We start from the raw sequence: 22,417 nt of genomic DNA on the forward strand, positions 1-22,417 counted from the left end.
CCTTCCGGGGAACAGCGAGGATGTGCACACTTAGGGTGTGCGCTGCAGCCCGCCGCCGCAGGGCAGCCCTCTGTGAAGACTGGAAACTGGCCCCACCCCACGACCCCGCCTCACAGGGGCTGCAGTGCTGGCGCCCCAGCACACAGGCGTCTGCACACAGGCGTCCCTCCTGCTCTGTCACTTCTCAGAGGATGGGCTTCAGAGCGTGGCCGTGCTGTCACGCACGTCCCCAGCCCAGCTCCCCTGTGCCGACCTACAGCCTTCCCCCCGATCCCAGGGGGCACAGCCAAAACCCCCCTTCGCCCTCCTGGCCCACCTCTGAGTCTGCGCCCACACAGTGAAGGTGGCGGCCCCCCAGCGCTCTGAACAGTCAAGCTGCTGCCCTCCGGCAGGTGGTCTCTGCTCCCCTCACCTCCGGGCTCAGCAGTGCCGAGAACTCCCTCCCTCCCTCCCTCCCTCCCTCCCTCCCACGCCCGGCCCAGCCAACAGAACTCACCCAGAGGCGGGGAGCCCCCCGCGGGCCCCTCCCACCCCGCGCCCCACGCCGCTCCCGGGACTGCCCTCCAGATGGACCCCGCCCTCCAGATGGACCCCGGCAGCAGGGCTCACCTCCCCCACCCCAGCCCACCGTGGCCTCACTCCAAAGCCGGCCCACTGCCCTTGTCCCCATCTGGAACCATCTGTGGGAGGTGGCCCTGCCTCTCTCTTAAGACCCAGGTCAGCCCTCCCCGTACCTGCTGTGGGCCTTCCGTAGGGACGGGACGGCCCAGGGGACCTTCACTCCCCCACGGCAGGGGCGGGAGGGGCTTGTGAGGAGCTGGCCGCCTCGTGGCACCATCCGGCCATTTGCTGGTGTGATACGGAGCGACTAGCCGCTTTCAACCATGCCGGATTCATGCTGACCAGGTGACTCGGGAGGAAGGGGCTGGTGGCCAGGGGAACCAACCACAAGATTAGAGGGTGGTTCTGGGAGGACCAAGGATTCAATCCGTCTGCACAGAGACCCCTGAGGACAGGGCTGGAAGCGCCCCAGGCTGAGGGGTGGGCCCCTCCTCCCACGTACCCCTTCCATCTGGCCGACCGGTGAGCCTTCCTAGCGACCTACTGAATCCACGGATGGTCGACCTGGGACCCTCGATTTGCAGTCAAGTCAGGCGTGTGTGGGAACCTGACCCCCAATCCCAGCCCCCGTGTCTGAGTGGGGGCAGCTTCACGGGCCGAGCGCTAGCCCTGGGTGGTGGAGCCACAGGGCTGGGAAGGGGGCAGGCCAGGGCACTTGTCCCCACGCTGTCCCTTCCTCCTGCCTTGCGTCTGCTTATTTGAGATGACGACCATTGTACACGGTGAAAGGCACAGATCTTAAGGGTTTGCGTCCCTGAGCTTTGACTTTTCTGTGCATGGGTGGAGCCCCACTTCAGGAAGATGGAGTGTTCCCAGCGCCCCAGCAAAGGCCCTTCCAGTCCATGCCTCTGACTTGCTGAGCTGTGGGAATTATCTTTATAAACCTTTTGCTGGTTATGTGAGTCAGATCTCTTTTCCCAGCGTGTGGCTTTTCTTTCCAATAGATCTATGGGGGTTTTGGTAAATAAGTTTTAAATTTTCAATATGGTCAAACTGACTCATGGTTCTCTTTCTCATTTGGGCTTTCTGTGCCCTGCTGAAGAAGCCTGCTGAGGTGGAGGCCCGCCAGCAGTGCCGGGCACCTCGGTGCAGCCCCGGGTCTCCATCTGTCGGCAGGTGCCTCTGCGCACATGGCCCTGGCTCAGGATGGACGCCGGCAGGGTCACCTCGTCCACGAGGCCCCCACGTGGCACAGACTGCAGCTGCAGCCCTGCGTCCCTTCCCTTCTGAGCAACAGGGCCTCCATCCCCCTCCAGACGGCAGCTAACCCAGGCTCCTCCGCAACGAGATGCGGCCGCACACCAGGTCCCCGGTGGTGAAACGCAGCTGCCCTGCCAGCCCGAGCCGCTGGAGGCCTGCCCATCTGGCCCTCCTGCTGCTGGGGATTTGGCCAGCTCTGGGCACTGGGGAGACCCTGAGGACAGGCGACACAGTGGCAGTGCAGGAGGATGGAACCTGGCCTCAGGGTGACCAGCCGACCACAGCAGCTCCGGGTGACCTGTTCCCAAACTTGATTTCCATGAGAGATCAATAAACTTCTATCCAGTTACGTTTCCTCCTCAGTGTAGGCGAACCTGCTCACAACTGGTGCACCATGTACCCGGATGTCCCTCTCCAGGTCTGTGCTCTATGACACCTCCCTGCTGCCTTTACCACTCAGCTTGACGTGGTTACTTTTCCACTTGAGTGTCAAGTGCTATGAAAAACGAGATTTTGATTGAAGTTATAGATTTGGAAAAAACCGATCAAGCTATTAAAAGTACGATTGGAGCTTCCCTGGTGGCGCAGTGGTTGAGAGTCCGCCTGCCGATGCAGGGGACACGGGTTCGTGCCCCGGTCCAGGAAGATCCCACATGCCGCGTAGTGGCTGGGCCCGTGAGCCGTGGCCGCTGAGCCTGCGTGTCTGGAGCCTGTGCTCCGCAATGGGAGAGGCCACAGCAGTGAGAGGCCCGCGTACCGCAAACAAAAAAGTACGATTGGATTCAGTGTAAATGTGAACGTTTTTATAATTAAGGATGGCTTGTCACTTTGTTTTCCTTCCTGGTCTGGTTTGGGATAAGGTGGCAGGCAGCCCACAAAATGAGCTGCGGTTCCTTCCCTACTTTCCTATTCTGTAGAAATGATTATATAAACAGGAATTGCTGCCCCCCGCCGGCCCCCAAATGCAGAGCCTCTCACAGAAGAGCCTCCTGGGAGACCTGCGTCCTCTTTCTCCACAGCCACCTCTTTGACTTGCTTCCATTTATCTGTTTCTTGGGAGTGGGGGGCGACTGGTTTAATTAATGGCTAGAATTCCATTCAAATTTTCCACCTACGCTTGGGTCAATTTCACAAATGTACACTTTTCTAAAAAGTTTTTATTTCATCTCAGTCTAAAAAGATATTGGTAACGCAGTGTCCGTAATTCTCACCGTAACTACCTGAGCACGTTTCCGTTCCTCTGAATCCCTGACCACCCGCTTTTCCTCCCCTCATCTGGCCTGGCTGGGCCTTCTATCTTGGTCAGACTTGCCCAAGTTCTGCCGATTTCATTACCTTTTTCAAAGAAGCAGCACTTGGCCTCGGCGCTCCTCGCTGCTCATCTCTGTTGCGTCTAATAATAATTTCTGGTCTTTATCGTTTTCTTTTTCAACTTATTTGGATTTGCTCTACTGTTCTCTTTCTGACTCAGTAGCTGTGGGGCTTTCTGTCACTTACTTACAACCATTTCCTAACTTCTGTGAGCTGCTGAGGGGCAGACAGGGAATCACACAGTAAGCACTCCTCTGGTTTCCCGTACTCTGCATAGCTATTTCGTGATGTGCCCATGTTGCACTGACTGTACGTCACTGTTTATTCTGTCCCTTGCCTGAGCAGTGCCCCGTGGCACAGACACACCCCCTGCTTACCCCTGTTTATAGACTGACAGCAGTTCGGGCTGCTTCCAGCTTTTGACTTGTACAGGGAAGCTGCTGTGAGCACTCCTATGTGAGTCTCTGGGGACACTGCCTCCCTTTCCCTCGGGAAACACGGCTGCCACGCTGTCCTCAGAGTGGCTGCAGCATCGGTCCCCAGCCTGGGAGGCTGGCGCTCCAGCTGCTGGGGTCCCCGCCGCGCCGGGCAGGGGTCTAGCCTTAGAGCCAACACGTGCCTTCACAGCCCTCCTGCACGCCCCGTGATTAACGGTGTGGAGCGTCTTCTCGTGTGCTAATTTGACATCTTTTTTGGTGAAGTGTCCATTAAAATATTTTGCCCATTTTAAAAATTGCTTTTCCCCCTTGTTGGGTTTAGAGGGTCTTTATATATTGTGGATACAGGCCCTTTATCAGATATATGATTTGTAAATATTTTCTTCCAGTCGGTGACTTTATTTCTCATTCTTTTAACAGTGTCTTTCAAAGAAGTAATTTTTAATTTGCTGAGGTCCAACTTGTCCCTTTTTCCTTTCATGGACAGTGCTTCTGGTATCGGGTCTAGGAAACTGCCTATCCCAGCTGCCAGGATTTTCTCCTGTTTTCTTCTAGAACTTTTACACATTTAGGTCTGTGACACATCTTCAGTTAATGTTTGTATATGGTGCAAAATATCAGGTTCATTTCTTTTGTTTCTCCATAGGGATGTCCAATTGTCCCAGCACCATTTGTTAAAAAGACTGTTCTTTCTCTACTGAATTGGCTTTGAACCTTGGTCAAAAATCATTTGTGACCGACAATGAACATGTAGAACTTGAAATTAAAAACATAATACCATTTACATTAACACCTCCCAAAATCAAATATTTAGGTACAAATCTAACAAAACGTATTCAAGACCTATATGAGGAAAACTATAAAACTGACAAAAGAATCAAAGAACTAAGTAAATGGAGAGATATTCCATGTTCATGGATAGGAAGACTCAATATTGTCAAGATGTCAGTTCTTCCCAACCTGATCTATAGATTCAACACAAACCCAATCAAAATCCCAGCACAGGATTTTGTGGATGTTGACAAACTGATTCTAAAGTTTATATGAAGGAGCAAAAGACCCAGAACAGCCAATACAACACTGGAGAACAAAGTTGGAGAACTGAGACTATCTGACCTCAAGACTTACTATGAAGCTACAGTAATTGTGATATTGTGATTCATCAGAAGAGTATACTCGGTCATTCAGATGACCAAAAATATTTTTTTCTTATATGTATTTGGTCTTCTTCTGGGGTTCCTGGCTCATAGCTCCCAAACCCTTGGAATTTCCTAAGTGATTAGAGCCATAAAGGTGTCTTATGTTAACGAGGTGAATTCTGTCACCCACCTAAGGATGGGGGCTGGTTGTCTGTGGAGCCAACTATGTGATTATAGAAGGTGGGAACTTTCAGTCCTGCCCCCTGATCTCCTGGGAGGGGAGGGGGCTGGAGGTTGAGTTCAAATACCAATTGCCCATGATTTTAATCCACAGTGCCTTTGTAGTGATGCCTCCCAGGGCTCAAGAGCCTCTGCCCACAGAGACCCCACCTTTACCCCCTCAAGGTGACCCCCGAAGCACCTGTTTGGAACCTTAGTCCTTCAGAGAATCTGTGGAACACATGAGGTGGGAAATGGGGGCGAAGCACCGGTGTTTCTGGAAACGGCAGCACGCACCCCAGGTACTCGGCGGGGTGGGGGGTGCTTACCGCGCCATCTTGTCACTGCAGGACATGGTGAGCAGCCGCTCCCCTTGCAGCACCCCGTCCCACGTCTGGATGCTGGCATTCGAGCGGACTGGGATCGTCCCCTCACCAGACTCTATTTTCGTCCGCAGCTGTCCTCGGGCTTTACGATTCGGATGTCTGTCTGCTGGTTCTAGGACAGAAACATAAGATCCTCCTGAGAGGGTCCACCGGTAGTTGACCATATACTTAACTCACTGAAAAGCACGTCTAACACCCCCCTATCGATTCAAAACACACTTTACACTTATGTGTGCGTATGTTTACGCTACATACACATAAGATATGTGTGTACCATGTAAGTACATAAAATCTGACAGGAGGGTATATACTACAAACCAAGTTCAAGAAGGTGGTCTCCTTAGTGGCTGGGAGAAAAGAGGGCTTCCATTTCAATCAAAATGATTTATTTCTATCATTAGAAACGAGCTGGAGCAGACAGGACAAGATGCTAACATTTGCTAATTCTAGGTGATGGATATTTGGGTATTTGCTGTATTTCTTTGCTGTGTATTTAAATTTTCAAAAATAAATCTATAATGATGCAGAAATACATTCATAGGAAGCATTCACACACATCCAGAGTGATTATCTCCAGGTTATATGAATATGGAGTGATTTAAATTTTCTTTTTTATGTTTTAAAAATATTTAGCAACTTTCTACAGTGGGTATATGTTGCTTTTATCATCAAATGTTCTATTTGGAATAAATAATGCTTACGCTTGTGAAGGGATGTGGGTACAAACTCCTGTGAAACAAGAGCCCTAACAAACGTGAGAACGAGGGAGGATGGGGGCACGTGGTGGCCACCAGCCTGCACCTGCTTTTCTAATTCGATTACACACTCATTACACTACGACTCCCCAGAAACATGGCTGATGACGTACACTTCCAATTCAGAGACAGGTATTACCCACATTTAAAAACTGATAACAATTTTGATCTAATATCCTCACTCTATTCTAATTTCTCATTAGAATCCACATTTTCCTTCATTAAAATTTCAACTTACTGAGAAGAAAAACCTCGTGTTTCTATATGTTCCTACCGGGTCCACATCCAAGGTTGAAGTTTTTAAAGAAGAAAGGATATTAATGTAGGTTTATCCTTTTCTCTGTTCTACACAGTCATGAATTTTCTCGAGACACTGTGGCCGTGGACGAGCCTGGTGCCGTACCTTCCAGGACGGGCTCGTGTGGCGAGAAGATCCTGGCATCTCCACAGGGGGAGGTGCTGATGTACAGATGGAACCGGACCTTCTCCTTCAGCTTAAATCCTCCCCGCTCGGACTTCTCAAAGATGGATCTTTTTTGATCATCTTTGCTACTGAAAGGAAACAAGTTGCAAAGATAAACTTGAAAGCTGAATACAATCAAAATTTAGTCTGTCATAGCTTACGATGATTTGCAAAGGCCAGTGTTTTCAACGGGGTATGATAAGCTTGGACTGGGGTATTTATTTTATATGTTAATGATAATTAGCACAGTTCCTGTCTGCTCACCAATGGGACAGGCCATCAATACGCAAGTAACCTCTCCTCCTCATTCATGACCTCAGAACAGAAAGGAAGCGTGTCAGATGCGACCTGTGGCGAGAAGCAGTCAGGTCCACGGTCAGCCGTTCCGGGCACAGTGACTGGGGCAGCACTGCCCACCTCCCCAGCACTTACTTCTGCATAAAATGAAAGCTCGGGGTCTGAAACACAGACATGGCCCCTCTGACCACACGTGAGGCGTGTATGTACATGCAAGTGTGTGTGTTATAATTCAGCTTCACGGGGAAATGGGATCCAACCTCACTGTTACCCAGAAAGTTACTAGGTTGAGAATTTTTCAGTGCTTACAGAAGCAGTGGAAAGTTTTGCAAAATATTCTGATGAGAGGACAATTAAAAAAAAAAAGAACAGCTTCCTTTACTTATTTACTTGCTAAACTTACTTTAAGTAAAGCTCAAGTTGTGCGTAAAGAAATCTAAGCAAGGATCTTCGAGATATGATTTCTGCGTGGCAGTCGTTCAGCGCAAGGCCACGATCACTCATGTACTCGCCGTTAATACACTTTGTTCCTGTGGAAACACTGATCACCTTGGCATCCTTCACATCTGTGCCTGAAAAACAGAAGAGAAATCGTTCCTCGCTATTCCTTGCCACGCCCGGGCTGGACCCGCATTCCCAGGGACTGACCTGGGAGACGTCAGCTCGTTTTCACACCCTGCCACTGACCCTCACCTGGGCGCTGCTAACGGGCCCCCCGAGCCTTGCTTTGCACATTCTGGGAGGGTAACCCTCCCCACTCTTGCGTGTAAAGATTCTACTTGGAAAGTTACTTCACCTGGAACACACTAGTCTCTTCTTCAACACTCCCCAGTGGACACGGGGGAGCACTGTGTAGAGGTAGACAGACTGGCCTGGTAATGAATCCTGGGAGTAACATCAAAGCACTGCAGAGCCTGGGAGGACTGCCTGACACTCACCCCGGGGGCCCAGGAGTCATGCAGGGGGCTGTCTGGCAGTCTGGCCCCGTTTAACTGCACGGGGAGTGAGTGCAGCCGTCAGCACTGGGGAACCTCGGGAGCCACCACTCTGATGTGCAGGTGTCGACAGACAGACCACGTACGACGGGTGCAGGTCCTGCGCGTGGCCTGTCGGGGAAGGTACCTCACTTCCCTCCCATGTCCTCTGAGGCCCATCCCACCATTGTCTCCATTTGCAGGTGTGGGGACTGAGGCACAGGGCCATCAAAGTCGGCCTGGGGATTTGAACCAGGTCCCCTGACGTCAGGACCACATGCCACGCGCAGTGTGGTGCTGCCTTCAGGCGTAAACCGTGGCTTCGAGCGGAGGGTCCCAAGTGCAACACACACTATGGGGCAAAATGCCCCCACGAGGTAACGTGCCCCTTCTGAGGCGGTTAAAACACCTGGATGAAAAACCACAGGCTCGCTCGCTCCCGTCACCGGGAAGGGCAGCGCCTTGCTTAGGAAGCTACGTCATCCAGTGGCACACGCATTCACCTCTACGTGTGTAAGGATGACAGCAAGGAGATGGAGGGAGCAGAGGGACAAAATACAGGCAGCTCACATCGGAACACGCGTTCACCTCTACGTGTGCACAGGATGACAGCAAGGAGACGGAGGGAGCAGAGGGGCAAAATACAGGCAGCTCACATCGGAACAAACACTGAAACCCAAGTTACTGCTCAGAGCATTCATCCTACCCGTCAGACAGCTCTCAGCCGTGCCAAGGTAAAGACACAGCAAGAAAATGAGATCCTGTCCTCTAGGGCACAGAGCGTGGTCAGCGCTGAGGGTCACAGAATCGGGTCCTGTCCACGATCAGAGGTGAACCACGTCTCAGGAGACAGGGACGGGCAGTCGCCCCATGGGAGCTGGGGTTGCCCCTGCCCGCCGGGTGTAGACAGATAACCACCCCCGCCACCCCCTCTCTGGCCTCTGGCTGGCTTCCTACACACGGCAGGCCAGGCTTGGCCAGCTGGGCTGAGCAGATGCCCCGAGAAGAAAGGGACAGCCCCAGACTCAGCCCCAAGGAGCAGAGGGTCCTCCGGCCACCCAAAGATGCAGGCACTGGCCGAGGCCGTGCTTTCCCGTTCCCAGGAGGGATCCACGGAGACGCTGCCCGGCGGGCTCACTCCTGGGATGTGGCAAGAGAACTCAGGGAGGGTTCCCTTCGCTGCTGGGGACTTAGACACAAATTTAACAGGGCTTCTTCTGCTACCCCAAAGCGTGCTTTACCCCCACAGATCTTCTATTCTTGCCAGGGCTTCCTCTCTCCCCCGTAAAAGTCACACACAAACTTATCTGGCAGCGTTAACATTGACGGATAAATCAGATTAAGTCCTACTTCCAAGTGAAGTAAGAACTAACAGCTCTCCTGCAGGTTTCCAGGGTCGATCAAGGCCATTCACATAAGATTACAGGAATTAAATATTAATACAGGACTCTTTCTCTAGATGAAAACCTTAGGTTAAAAAGATGAACCTGTAGGGGAAAAATATAAGCACAGTTCCTCTATTTGCACATGGTAAACATTCTGAAGGAGAATGAAAAAGTGACCTCCTGCTGGTGTCACAGAGATTTTTCTAGACTGAAAGCATTTCACCTTTATTAAGCATGAAAACAGGCAGGTGGACACACCGCCAACATGGTTACCTGTTGTCATGACGATTCCAGCAAGAACTTTCCTGCGTGCGTGGGGGGCGGCGAAGTTGTCCGTCAGGTCCCCAAACTTCTCCAGAACCAGGCGCGCCACGGCATCGGCTAAGACCTGCGGACCAAGCAGGGGTTTAGTGCTCCCCTTGGGGCCACGTTCCGGGGCCTCTCCTCTGGAACCACAAAGGTAAGTCTGGCAAACGAGTGTGTGTGTGTGTGCGCGCACGCGCGCGTGTGTGTATGCACGCGCACACAATTTTTCCTCCCAGACATTCCTTGGAAACAGACGCCCAAGGGGTGTGCAAGCGTCTCTGCAGAAGGACAGTCTGGAGCCCGACCGCATGGGAGCCAGCACCTGAGCAGGTGAGGCCTCCTCACAACAGTCCTACCCCGGGGGAGGGACCCAGGCCCAGAGGCGAGAGCGCCCGCCTGGTCACCCCCCTCTCACCCTCTGCGGCTCCGAGTCCCGCGGCCACAGCCCCCGAGGGGCAGGGCTTCGGGAAGAAGTGAGATCACAGGAGGTGCGGCCCAGTCAGCTCAGGGCTGGCGAGGCCCCATGGGGGACACGTGGGAAGAGAAAGGGGAGGTCTGAAGGGCGGTCACATTGCAGGATCACTAAGCTCACAGCACCTCCCTCCCAAAGGCGCCCAGTCCATGTGTGTCTCAGTGATTTCAACATCTAAAACTAATTACCGTGGCCCAGTCACTCAGAAACCAGCACCGCTTAGAGCCCGTAAGGGCATTTGTCACTTAGATCGAGTGACACCAGGATGCACCAGAGGCTACACTCGTACAGGGCAAGTGTAATGTGATTTTAGAAGACTTCTCGCGGTGCATTTCCAGGCCAGGGAGCCACTGGACTGAAGGCAGTGCTTCTCAGAAGCGAACACATCGGTGAGATTTCGGACACGGTCCTACTTCACAGCTTATGATTCATCTTGGATAGAACGGACCCTCGGTGTTCTGGGAAACGATGCCTGATGGGAGGTGTGTGCCAGGAGCCACGCGGGACCCACATCCCACCAGCTCACGCTGGTCTGAAGTCCCCAGCTGGGCCCTCAATTAAATACTCCCAAATGAACAGATAAGCCACCTGTCCTAAACGGTGGCCTCTCTGGGAAGAAGCGTCATCAGGATGCTTTCACCTGCCACTGCACCAGCAACAAGCCCCCGGAGGCGGTGCTCAAGGCCAAGGGCACAGAGTGTGGCCAGAAGAGCAGGGACGGGGCCCCACTCTGCACCCTAGACAGAGGCACAGAGGGCGGAGGTGTGCAGGCAGGAGAGGCAGCGAGGCCACGGACAGAAAGTCAGGACGTGCAGTCACACGATGGGACGATGCCCTCCGGTGGGAAGAGAGCAGCAGGAGGGGAAGGGAAGGCAGAGGGAACAGAGGCCGCTCCATGCAGGGTGAGGCGGGGCTCCGAACTCAGAGCAAAGCAGGAAAGCGTGGAGTCGGGCACTTGCACCGACATCTCCCTCTAGATTCGGGGCAGATATGATAACAAGGCACATGCGCTCAAAGTCAGCTCGAGGCTGGGCCCCGCGGGACAGCTCGGCCCAGCCACGTCCACCAAGTTCACTGACAGACCGCCCTGCACACACCATGCGGGCAACGCTGTCTGATTTTAAACCCTCTGATGCCGCCGTGAACGCCATGGAGGCAAAAAGTCCTGAGACCAGGGATGGCCAACCCACGCCCTTCAAGGATTCCACCCGCAAGACAGCACGACGTTTCACCCCCTCTAGACCATACGTCTGGAAATTCCCAGGGGAAAGAGTAAGGACTGACCCTCTGGAGGCCGGCACAGGTCCTGCGACGAGGACACGACTACTTCCTGAGGTACCGCTCGGGGGCTGGCAGCCACCTGGGGGCCCTGTGAGCGGGGCGGGCTCGGGCGGGGGGAGAGACGGCTCCACCTTCCCAGACCTGGCTGGCCTGGGCCACAGAGGCCACCTGGGCAGGGCGGAGACGGCCCCTCCCGGGCAAGGCTCCACCAGCCAGGGCTCTGGTCACTGCTCCCCACTGACATAACAGCCCGGGTAGAGGCAGGCTGCCAGCGCACACGCACACACCCACGCACACGCACACGCAGACCTCCGCCCGCCTCCCCGCCCCCCCCCCGGGGTGTCACCCACGCAGAACCAAGCAGCGGGGGTCACGGCATTTGACGAGTCCAGTCTCTTCACATGACTGCCAATGGTAAGGGAAGACAGGGCCACCGTGGCTCAGGCTGAAATACTCTAACAAACAGTAAACTGAAAATAAAAATCCCTTGGGAACTAGTGCCACCGATGTGTAAAATGGTAAATGGACTAATGGTTCTTATGAATAATATTAACAAGAAGTTAATACACGGGAAGTGGTTACTTGGCTCAAAGAGTAAAAAAATCAGCGAAATCCTTTGAATATGTTACTTTATACTGATGCTGTATTCGGTTGCTTTAAGCGAAAGAAATTTCCTTTTTTTAAAACCGAGAACTACTGGTCCTCTCGGGTGACAACTGCACAAGGTCACAGAAAGGCAAGACGGAAGCCGAGCTTCCTGAGGGAATGTGGGCTGTCCTGTCAATTCGGAGTCCTTCATTTTTTCTCCTCAGATCAGTGTTTATCTTCAAAGTGAATAATATTTTGACAGAAAGAAATAGAGAAGAGGGTCAGACTTTCTCCCTGAAAGAAACATTTTTACAATAGACCGGAATAATTTTGGATTTCCAGGAAAAGAAGCAATAAATAACCGAAGAGTTCTAGGGTGTTGAGATGACAACTAAACATCATTTCCTCCTTCCTTCTCCTCAGAGCCCACCCTGAAATTTCACCCTGATATTCCCCCTTCTCGCCCTGTCCAAGACCAGACTAGGAGGGGTGCCCACCTCCGGCTGAGCAGGGGAGCCACAGGGACCCCTTGGGGAACTCCAGGTGCCGAGACCCCCAGGCACCCGGCGGGCTCTGGAGCGCTTGCAGAGGCCCCGACGCCCCGGCCCTTCTGACGTGTGCTCGCCACCGCTGCAGCTCGGCCTCTGCCTGGACAGGATCCGCGAGGCGCTGGTATTGACCCAGACTTGGGTTTCAGCTGCTGACCCGCCAGCCTCACCTGTCCTGTACCTGGGTCCCAGGTGAGACACGGAGGGGGGACCCCACTGAGCTGGGGCAAGATGCCAGGGCTCCGGCCCTCCCCTCCCCTCCCGTCTCCTCCACAACAGGCCGCCGTGGGCTGTGGTCGCCACAGGGGCAGGCGGCAAGGGAGGGCACCTCGGCCCACCCGCCGTGGGCGGCACTGACCACACCGCACCTGACGGCCCTGGCTGGGCTTCACCTGACGGCCCTGGCTGGGCTTCACAGCGGCCACACAGCCGGCACAGGCACGGGAAGGCCGCCCGGCAGCCGGACTTACCAGGACCTCCCCGTGCTGAGGACAGAGCGACGAGAAGACACCAGTGACCACGGCAACCGCACCCCGTCTAAAAGCGTGAGCAACACGCAGCCGCGCTCGGGCGGCTTTCCTCACCTGTGGCGAGTGCAGCTGGAGGCCCTCGCTGGGGACAGGCTGGCGAGACGGGGTCTGGTCCAGGCGCAAGTTAAAGACAGTAGCCAGGGCGGACTGCGCGGCCCGGGCCTTGGCGAGCTTTTTGCTCCTCCCCGAGCCCTCGAAGAACTGCCCGTCCACGACCACAGACAGGACGAAGTTTTTGGCGTGGCTCTCCCCGCTCTCCGAGAGGAAGTCGTACTTCAGTCCCGGGCGCAGCTCGTTCAAGATCATCACGGGGTTCTTCCCGCTCGGGGGTGGGAACGGCGGGGGCACGGGGAGGGGTGGCTGGGCCAGGCCGGCAGGCACGGGAGACGCAGCCAGGCTGAGGTCCCCACTCGAGCTGAAGGAGTCGTCGCCATTGGCGCCCAGGTAGAAGGGCACATCCGGCCTGTCCGGGGTCTCGAAGCCGTTGAAGAGCGCGTCGGGGAAGTCGGCCTGGTCGGACGTGAAGTCTGCATTGGCGGACAGGCTCCGGCCCATGGCCAGGTGGGCCTCAGAGGCGTTGGGAAACTGGACGAAGGAGCGCAAGGCCTTCTCGGCCGCGTGCAGCTTGGCCTTCTTCTTCGTGGGGCCGGAGCCCTCGAAGACCTGCCCGTTGACCTCGACGGACATGACGAAGAGGGGGGCGTGCACGGGTCCCGTCTGCGACAGCAGCGTGTACTGCAGGCCAGGCTTGATCTCGTTGAGCTGCATCAGCGCGTTCTTGGGCAGCGCGGGCCCCGGCGCCCTCCTCCGCTTCTTCAGGCGGAACTTGGAGTGGCCATTGCTGCTCTCGTCCAGGGCCCGCTTCCTGCCGGCGCCCCCGCCACCCCCGTTGGAGAGCGGGGCGCCCTCGCCAGGCCCCGGGGCGCTGCCGTCCTTGGGGGGCGCGCCGTCCAGACTGCAGTTTTCCTTAACATCTGTGCTGCTCGAACCTGCGGTGCCCAGAAAGAGTAACTTACAACGCCTTCGTTGCAGGATCTTGTAAATGCAAAATTTATAGATTCCTTTATCGCCCTTTGTAACTGGTTAAGTGATGTGTGCTTATACATTCTGTTCCTGGCTGCATACGTGTGGAGCTGTGCATTTAGCCACAGAGCTACCCACCTAAACTGGCATAACTGGAGTAATTTGACGTTCTGAGAAATAATAACTAATCTTGTTTCTATTTAGTATCACGGACTGCTTTTGCATTAAAAGGTGAATTTTTAAGTCATCTTTTTCTACGAGAATATTCCGAAGCATCTAGAGGAATTTTATTCAAGTTTATCAAAATGTGGGATGATAAACTAACCCAGAAAGACCTTACATTAATAAATCTAGTATCAGTATCGACCAATGGACACTTTATTTTGGCATTTTCTTCCTTTTCAATGCCATCTACTCTCATACTAGACTCATGTTGGGCTTTCAATTGCAGCCTTTCCCAGAAAAGAAGACATTATTTAAAACACGCATCCACAAGTTACTTAGTTCTTCTGGTTTAAAGTATGCAATTAATACGTGCAGTTATTTGGTTCTGGTTCGTGGATCTTAGAAAACTGCTGTGTGAAGTATTCTGGCCTTTTAGAAATTCTTTTGAAGGATACAGCTTCACTTCTAGTTTCATTTAACATTTTCTCATTATGTATGGGGACTGATCTGCCTCTGAATCCTTAATACCTCCCATGATAGAAAAAAAATATACAAGGCAAGACAGGAAGACTGACACTGCAGACGGCCACAGCTCTCTTAACTTCCCAGCTGAAGGTGGCATCTTCGTCTTTTTTAGAAAAACAAATATTTGATGGATTTACAGAATAATTTAGCAATCCTACCATTTAAAGGTAGTTTATTTTTACAATTAATAAAGATAATTTTAGAACTCTAAAAGTTCATGGCAAAGTAAATATGATTTTAATTGTAAAAAGGGGAATAAAAACGCATTCATTCTCCCCTTTATCAGATAAAGCTTTTTTAAAAACAGAAAAAGAAGTAACTCCTTGTTTTCCTGGTTAGTTTGCACACGCTGTTGGCCACAGGAAGCTCAGGGGTAACTATCACAGGACCTCACAATACTGTTGACATGAATGTACTTGAAGACCTACCACTAATTTTTGAGGAGCCACGTAAGCCTTTTAAGCAACGGAAATATTTTTCACAATTGTAAGCCAGTTTCCAAGTACCCCAGTACGGTGGCCCTCGGCCCGTTTCTACTACATAAGGTGAAAGTAGATTCTGACTATGCTAAGGAAACTGAGAAAAACAGTGAAAGCGCTCATCGGCCCTACCCATGGGAGGGGCTTAACGTGGCAGCAAGTCTGGGTCACCGGCTGCCAGTCCCCACAGTTCAAGCTCTCAGATCCCCAGGGCTGTCACCACTCAGCTGAGACGTGAGAACAGCCCTGGTTTAAACACGGGCCACGGGAAGACTGCCACCACACCGTGGCAGAGGTTGGGAGATGGCCACACTTTCCCTACAGACTTCATGCCTCCTACGTACTCCTGACACACACCACTTCTCCCAGTTGACAAAGCTGACGGAATGGACACTAAATTTTCATTTATAACATCCTCCAGCAAAAGCTCAATAGGTTACTCCTTTCGGTGCTCAAGGGAAACAAAAGGTTAGAAAGGGTGGGGCAGGACAGAATTGAGATTAACAAAGCAAGAACATCACACGCTCCATGACTGCTTAGTTCTGACGTTACCGCTGAACAGAAGTCAGATCATGATAAATATATCCTGACATGCATTTAATCAAATGTTTATAATCTCTGGAACAAACAAATGCTTTCTTTTAAAAAATAAAAATGATCCGTATTGATTATAGAAAAATACACTTTCTATCAGACAGTTCACATAGACTCTAAGTTCTTATTTGCTCCAGAAGCATGGAAATACGGTTCATGTTCTACTTTACTAAAAATGCTACTATGTAAAGGAAAATAAAACACTAAAATTGGAGAAAGGCCTCCCACTACCATAACTCTTCTTCAATAGATGCTTTCGCTTTCCATATCATGCTACTTTATCTCATAAATGTGAATATTAACCATGATGAAAATTTTTCATCGCTTTCAAAATGATAGAAAATACAGGACTGGCATTTCAAAGTTTCAGCACTAGAACCAACCGTTTATCTTTCCAGAAAATGTATTCAGAAGGATTCTTTATCTCGGTAAGAGACTACCGGATCAGTCTGGGGATAGTTATACCCCTACACACACTGTGACATTTCCTCCCATACCTGATGACCAGCGCCGTGGGTGACAACGGGAGTGGGGAGTGGGCTGACCCCTGAGAACACAGGCTGGGTTCCGAAGACCCCAAGAGCAGCTGTGCTGGGGGCGGCACCACGGGCAGCCAGAGGCCTCGGGAGGAGGTGCTGCCACATGGACTGAAACCACGCCTGGTCACGTCTTCTCACACTTGCGTCCCAGGAATGGCCTCCAGCCTGACGGCACACGACTGCGGGGTCACCCAGCAAAGACCCAGCAACTCCACGGCACCCACCACACTCGTGGAGCAGAACCCCTGGCTCCTGCGTGCAGACAAGCCAACTCCGAGGCCTCGGGTGTGGGTTCTGGGTGAGGCCGAGGGAAAGTGGTGGACTGTATCCTCATCCTCGGTGACCGTTCGTCACTCACGCCTGTGGGTTCTTCCCGGGACCTCTCAACACGGACAAGTAACAATGCACATTACACACATACCAGAACACTGATGTCTCTGTTGTGATTTCCCTACCGAAAGCTCCCAACTTCTGTGGGAGCATTTAACCTTACGCAAATGCTCTGCTATCCGGGATTAAAGACAAAACAGAATAGAGAAGTATATTCACTGAACTCTTCATCTACGAACATCTAAGAACAATGTCGAGAGGGGGAAAGCTGAGGCTCTCTGCCCCTCCGGCCCCTCCATCCCAGAGGGCAGTGTGGAAAGGGGTTTCAGGCCACGCCGGCCCGACGGCCCGTCAAAGTCTTTGGAAACAAGATCAACAGACTCATGCGAGTCCCCTTCCTTCAAAACGCACGGACAACCCACCATATCTGAAGGGAAGATTTTATGCACCGTCACCCCAGATGACCAATCTCAAAGGTTGTCTCAGATTTACACGATGGAAATCGGACCATGATCATGAGAACCATGCGGTGACAGAGCACGAAGCCATGCGGCCTTATGACACGTGCACCTGGAGGCAAGCCCCCCCTTCCGGGCATGTGCATCAGGACCCCAGGACGACAGCAAGGAATGAAAATCCGGACAAACGCCCACAGCAGACACCGATACCTACTGTAGAGATTACATGAGAATTAAACACATGCCACCGTTAACAGTCTGTATCGAAGGAAAAGAATCACCCTCCCCAAGCGGGTCCCATTCAACAAATTTACAGCACTAAGCTTTTAATAGAAAATCAGCCGCTTGATACTACGTGATAGGCCTAGGTCTTACTCATGTTCTCTTCATCTTCTACATCCATGGCAAAATACTTGTGAGGGTTTCTTGACCGGCGGAGACTGTTCCTGTCTGAAAGAGCAAGAAAATGACACTGAGTGTACCAGTCATATGAGGGACGTCGCCTCTGTGGAAAAAATCGCAGAACAAGGACGGTTAGGTCTGCCCTCTGGACAGAACATTCTCCCACCTCTTCAGCATGGTACAGGACCCCCAGCGTCCCCCCGAGGATCCCGGCCAGGACTCTGCTGTTGGGGGGGGAGCGGGCGGCGGGTACCATGGCAGGGAAGATTTCGGGCCACGCTGCGGGAGGACGGCCTGGATTCCAGGGGTCAGGACCATGGAGAGCTCCGAACCAAGGGAAGGGTGACACACTTAATCTCAGAAAGCCATCTCTCCTCAAGACAGACCCCAAACAGAACCCCCGCCCGTCTGCCACCTGATCTCTGTTCTGGGGAGACTTCGGTTTGGGTTCTAAAATAAAGCTGTGGAAGAACACGCCACAGCCTTCGCCCTACTCCTCCCCTTCACCTGGACTGAGCAGCGTCACATGGACGAAACTAAAAAGCACATAATTGTTCAAATCGGATCTAATTTCTTAGCCACGTATAACTTATTATTCTGTTGTCAGGAGAAACCACAAGAAATCCTCAAAGAACAATTATTGCAATTATATAATTATTAACAAATTTACGAGTTTCCTCTTCCTAAATACCTTGGCTGTACTTTGCAGGACTGTACTAACATATGATCTGTAATAAAGAATCCTGTCAAACTGCCACTGAGGAAAAAGATCTGCAAGTTTTGTAGTCACACTTTTTTTATAGAAATTAAATTTATATTATAAATCAGTTAAGAGGCCAACGTATTGCTTTTAAGCAAATGGTGACTAACATGTGCTAACTCGTACTTATACCTTACACATCTCTCTCATATAACATGTATGCAAAATAGTTTCCGTGACAATCATTTGTTAATGACATTAACTCTCACTGTATATCTGGTGAACATACAGTTAAATGAGTTAAAAGTTAAATGAGTTTTTATTTAGACTCGTTTATTTAAGAAAGTGTTCCAGACAGTTTTTACAGCATTAACATTTTATATTGATGAATTACTTCAACATAAATTTCTGAAAGTTTATTATATGAAAAGCACAGTACTGGATATTACAAGAACCTAAAATGAATCAGACTGACTCTGCAATTGAGAAATTTCAATTAAAATATTGTCTGGATAGCTGATTGTATTGAGGAATAGCTTTCAGTCATTTTAGGTGTGGAAACAGTGCTTAACTTTTAGTGATGTATACTGAAATATTCACAGACGAAATGATACCCGGGATTTATTATTATAAGATGATCCCACGTGGTGGGTAGAAGTAGATACGGATGAAACTGAGGGGCCACGGCTGGTGAGCCTGGCGCTGCCTGATGGGCACTCAGGCTCACCACACTGTCCTGTATCGGTGTGTGTTTTAATATGTCCACTAGGGAACAGTTTCAATGAAAGTAATTTCCTTGAGGTCTGGAATGGGCACGAGTGCCAGGCCGCCCCATGCCCTCAGTGAGATGCAGGTGCTCCAAGGGTCCTCGCGGTCACGGTCAGGGCGTGTGATGGTTAAGCTGGTCCTGGAGGAGAGGGGGTGGGACACACCGTGAAGACCATGCACAGGTACAGCACGCGGGAAGCACAGAGGCTGTGTGAGAAAGGCACTCGGAAGGCGCTTCTGAGAAGCTCAGTTATCAGTCTGGAAGCAACCACTCAAGCTGTCCAGAGCACCCTGTTCTTGCTGGCTGAGAGCTGGCTTCAGAGCAGGCGAAGGGGCTCGTGTGGCGGGAAGACAGAGGGAACGTCCCCCGTTTAGCCCAACTGAAAACCCCGGGTGGCACAGACACGCAAGCACGAGGAGGCTCGGGAGGCGGAGGGGAGGCGGCAGAACAGCAGGGGACCCGGGGACGGTGTGGCGGTGAGTCCCTTACGCCTTCTTTTTGCATCATTATCCCAGGCTTGGAGTTGAAGAAGCCGGCAGCCTGGAAACACCAATGGGCAGACCAAAACACCCAACGAGAACTGTCTCTCTGGCCAAGGGACCAGGAGAGGACCTCCCAGCAGGACAGGAACCTGACAGACCAAACTGCCCTATTCAGCCAGACCCCAGCCTCCCATCCAGCAAGGACAGGGGGTGGGGGAGCCTCGCGTCTCATTCCCTCTGGGCTGTGACGACCCCCTCCCCGCCCCCAGCAATGCAGAGTCAGGGAGAACAGGCGGAGAGCCTGGACTTCCACCCCACCTGGCGGTACCCAGGCGCCTGCCCCCTCCCCACTGCGGGTGTCACAGGAGGCCACCACCCAGCAGTGCCAGTGGAGGCCAGGGAACCTGGACATGCACCCCCGTCCGGCAGCGATGAGGCGGCGTCTCCCCTCCCCAACAGAGGGCTGTAAGAGAAAGCCAGCTGAAGTAGAGGTCCAAGTAAGACTCAGGTTCTTGTAACATAATATGTCCAGGTTTCAATCAAAAATCACTCATCACACTGAGAGCCAGGAAGATCTCAAACCGAATGGAAAAAGACAACTGACGCCGACCCAGAGACATCAGCATCACCTGAGAAAATTTTAAAGCAGCCATCATAAAAACGAAGTGGGAGGAGTCAGTGACTGATCTCAACACTGCCTATGAAGTCCGAGTCATCAAGACAGACAGGCAGACCACGCAGAACGAAACAGAGGCCCCAGAGACAGGCCCCCACAGAACACCCGCTCATTGCTGACAAGGGTGCACAAGCAACGCAATGAAGGAAGGACAGCCTTGTCAACAGACAGTGCTGGGCAGCCGGGCACCTAGAGCTCACACCCCACGCACACATTAACCTGGAATGGACCATGGGCTTATTAACGTAAAGCATGAAACTACAAGGCGTTTACAAGGATCGTAGGAGGACACCCGTGGGACCAGCACTCGGCAAAGAGTGTGCGGACTAGCCACTAAAAGCACAGTCCACAGAAGGGAAAAATGATGAACTGGAGCCCATCGGAATTAGAAACCTCTTGCTCTGCTAAAGACCCTGTTACGAAGATGAGAAGACAAGCTATGGACTGTGAGCAAATATCTGAAAACCACATCACAAACAAAACATACAAGAAACTCAACCATAAAACACACGCTCCCGTTAGAGAGAGACATTTCACCAAAGAACGCACACAGATGGGTGTTCCCGCGGGAAAGGATGGTCATCCTCATTAGCCACTAGGGAAATGGGACTTAAAGCCACGTGAGATTCCACCACACACCTACGAGAATGGCTAAAATAATGACAACCCAAGGGCCAGCGAGGATGGGGAGAAACTGGATCACTCACACGCCGCTGGTGGGGACGTAAAATGGTGCAGCCACTCTGGGAAGCAGTCTGGTGGTTTCTTAAAACTAAACATGGGCATTTATTCCAGAGAAATGAAGACTTACGTTCACATAGAAAACGTATACAGGAACGTTGATAGCAACTTTATTCACAACAGCCCCAAACCAGAGACAACCCAGTGCCCTTCAGCAGGTGACACACTGTGGACCATCCACACCATGGAGCACCATGCGACAATGAGAAGCAACAAACTATTGACACACGCAGTAACCTGGATGGATCTCCAGAGAATCGGGCTGAGTGAAAAAGCCAAGCCCAAAGGTTACATACGTTACAGCCCATGTATACAAAGGTGATCCTTGAGCAACGGGTTTGAACTGCGTGGGTCACTGAGACACAGATTTTTTTTCACTCAGCACGACCTACCCCACTGCATGGCCTGAGGTTGGCGGAGTCCAAGGATGAGGATACAGTGGGCCGACTACCAGTTACACGGGTTTCCGACTGCACCTCGCGTCGGCACTCCAACCCCCGTGCTGTTCAAGGGTCAACCGTGTAACATTCTTGAAACGAGAAAACTGTAGAAATGGAGAGCAGAGTAGCGGCTGCGGGTGGGGAGGCACCCCGGCTGTGACAGTGCGCTGTGTAAAGGGAACACCGCTCTCCCCGTGTTGCTTCTTACAGCTACACGTGAATGTACGTTCTCTCAAAATAAAAAGGTCAATTTAAAAGCAGGCAGAAGGCACACAATATAGTGGCTGGTGCGCTGAGAGGCCGGCTTCCCTGAAGGTCTGGGACGAGCAGGCCATGCCTGCCGTGACAGTGACAAGGAGTCTGGGCACAGGAGAACCCTGCGCCACCAGAGCTCACCTGGTTTGTAGGACATGCCTCGTTTTCCTGCTCTTTCATATTTAAGTTCTAAAAAAAGGACAGGGAAAATGTCTCACGGTAGAAAATAATCAGGCTGTGCACAGTGTGGGTGGGTTCGTGTACATTAAAAGTGGAAGCCAGACACAGATATACAATGGAATATTACTCAGCCATAAAAAGAAACGAAACTGAGCTATTTGTAATGAGGTGGATGGACCTAGAGTCTGTCATACAGAGTGAGGTAAGTCAGAAAGAGAAAGACAAATACCGTATGCTAACACATATATATGGAATTTAAGAAAAAAATGTCATGAAGAATCTAGGGGTAAGACAGGAATAAAGACACAGACCTACTAGAGAATGGACTTGAGGATATGGGGAGGGGGAAGGGTAAGCTGTGACAAAGCAAGAGAGAGTGGCACGGACATATATACACTACCAAACGTAAAATAGATAGCTAGTGGGAAGCAGCCGCATAGCACAGGGAGATCAGCTCAGTGCTCTGTGACCGCCTGGAGGGGTGGGCTAGGGAGGGTGGGAGGGAGGGAGACGCAAGAGGGAGGAGATATGGGGACATATGTATACGTATAACTGATTCACTTTGTTATAAAGCAGAAAATAACACACCATTGTAAAGCAATCATACTCCAATAAAGATGTTAAAAAAAAAAAAGAAGAAAAGTGGAAGGCAGGAATCTCTTGCAGAGCAGAAGCCAGTATTTTCAGCTCCTACAAATGCCAACTCTCGTACCGAAGGTTATAAAACACAGCAAAAGAGCAAATGCA

At 51.8% G+C, this 22,417-nt stretch overlaps 1 protein-coding gene across 2 annotated transcripts in view; it reads right to left on the minus strand.

Annotated features, from left to right (window-relative positions):
* ADARB1 (adenosine deaminase RNA specific B1) overlaps positions 1 to 22,417 on the minus strand; it is a 115,715-nt gene that overhangs the window by 24,041 nt on the left and 69,257 nt on the right. For both annotated transcript variants that reach the window (XM_060010218.1, XM_060010219.1), the window contains exons 3-8: positions 17,401 to 17,475; positions 12,967 to 13,901; positions 9,461 to 9,575; positions 7,232 to 7,400; positions 6,472 to 6,620; positions 5,257 to 5,425 (exon numbers count right to left, since the gene is read on the minus strand). In XM_060010218.1, the coding sequence (XP_059866201.1) occupies positions 5,257 to 5,425; positions 6,472 to 6,620; positions 7,232 to 7,400; positions 9,461 to 9,575; positions 12,967 to 13,901; positions 17,401 to 17,428 (1,565 nt within the window). In that variant the 5' untranslated portion in view covers positions 17,429 to 17,475. The remainder of the gene's footprint in view (positions 1 to 5,256; positions 5,426 to 6,471; positions 6,621 to 7,231; positions 7,401 to 9,460; positions 9,576 to 12,966; positions 13,902 to 17,400; positions 17,476 to 22,417) is intronic.

This window comes from Delphinus delphis, chromosome 4, assembly GCF_949987515.2.
Source record: "Delphinus delphis chromosome 4, mDelDel1.2, whole genome shotgun sequence".
Taxonomy (NCBI): Eukaryota; Metazoa; Chordata; class Mammalia; order Artiodactyla; family Delphinidae; genus Delphinus; species Delphinus delphis.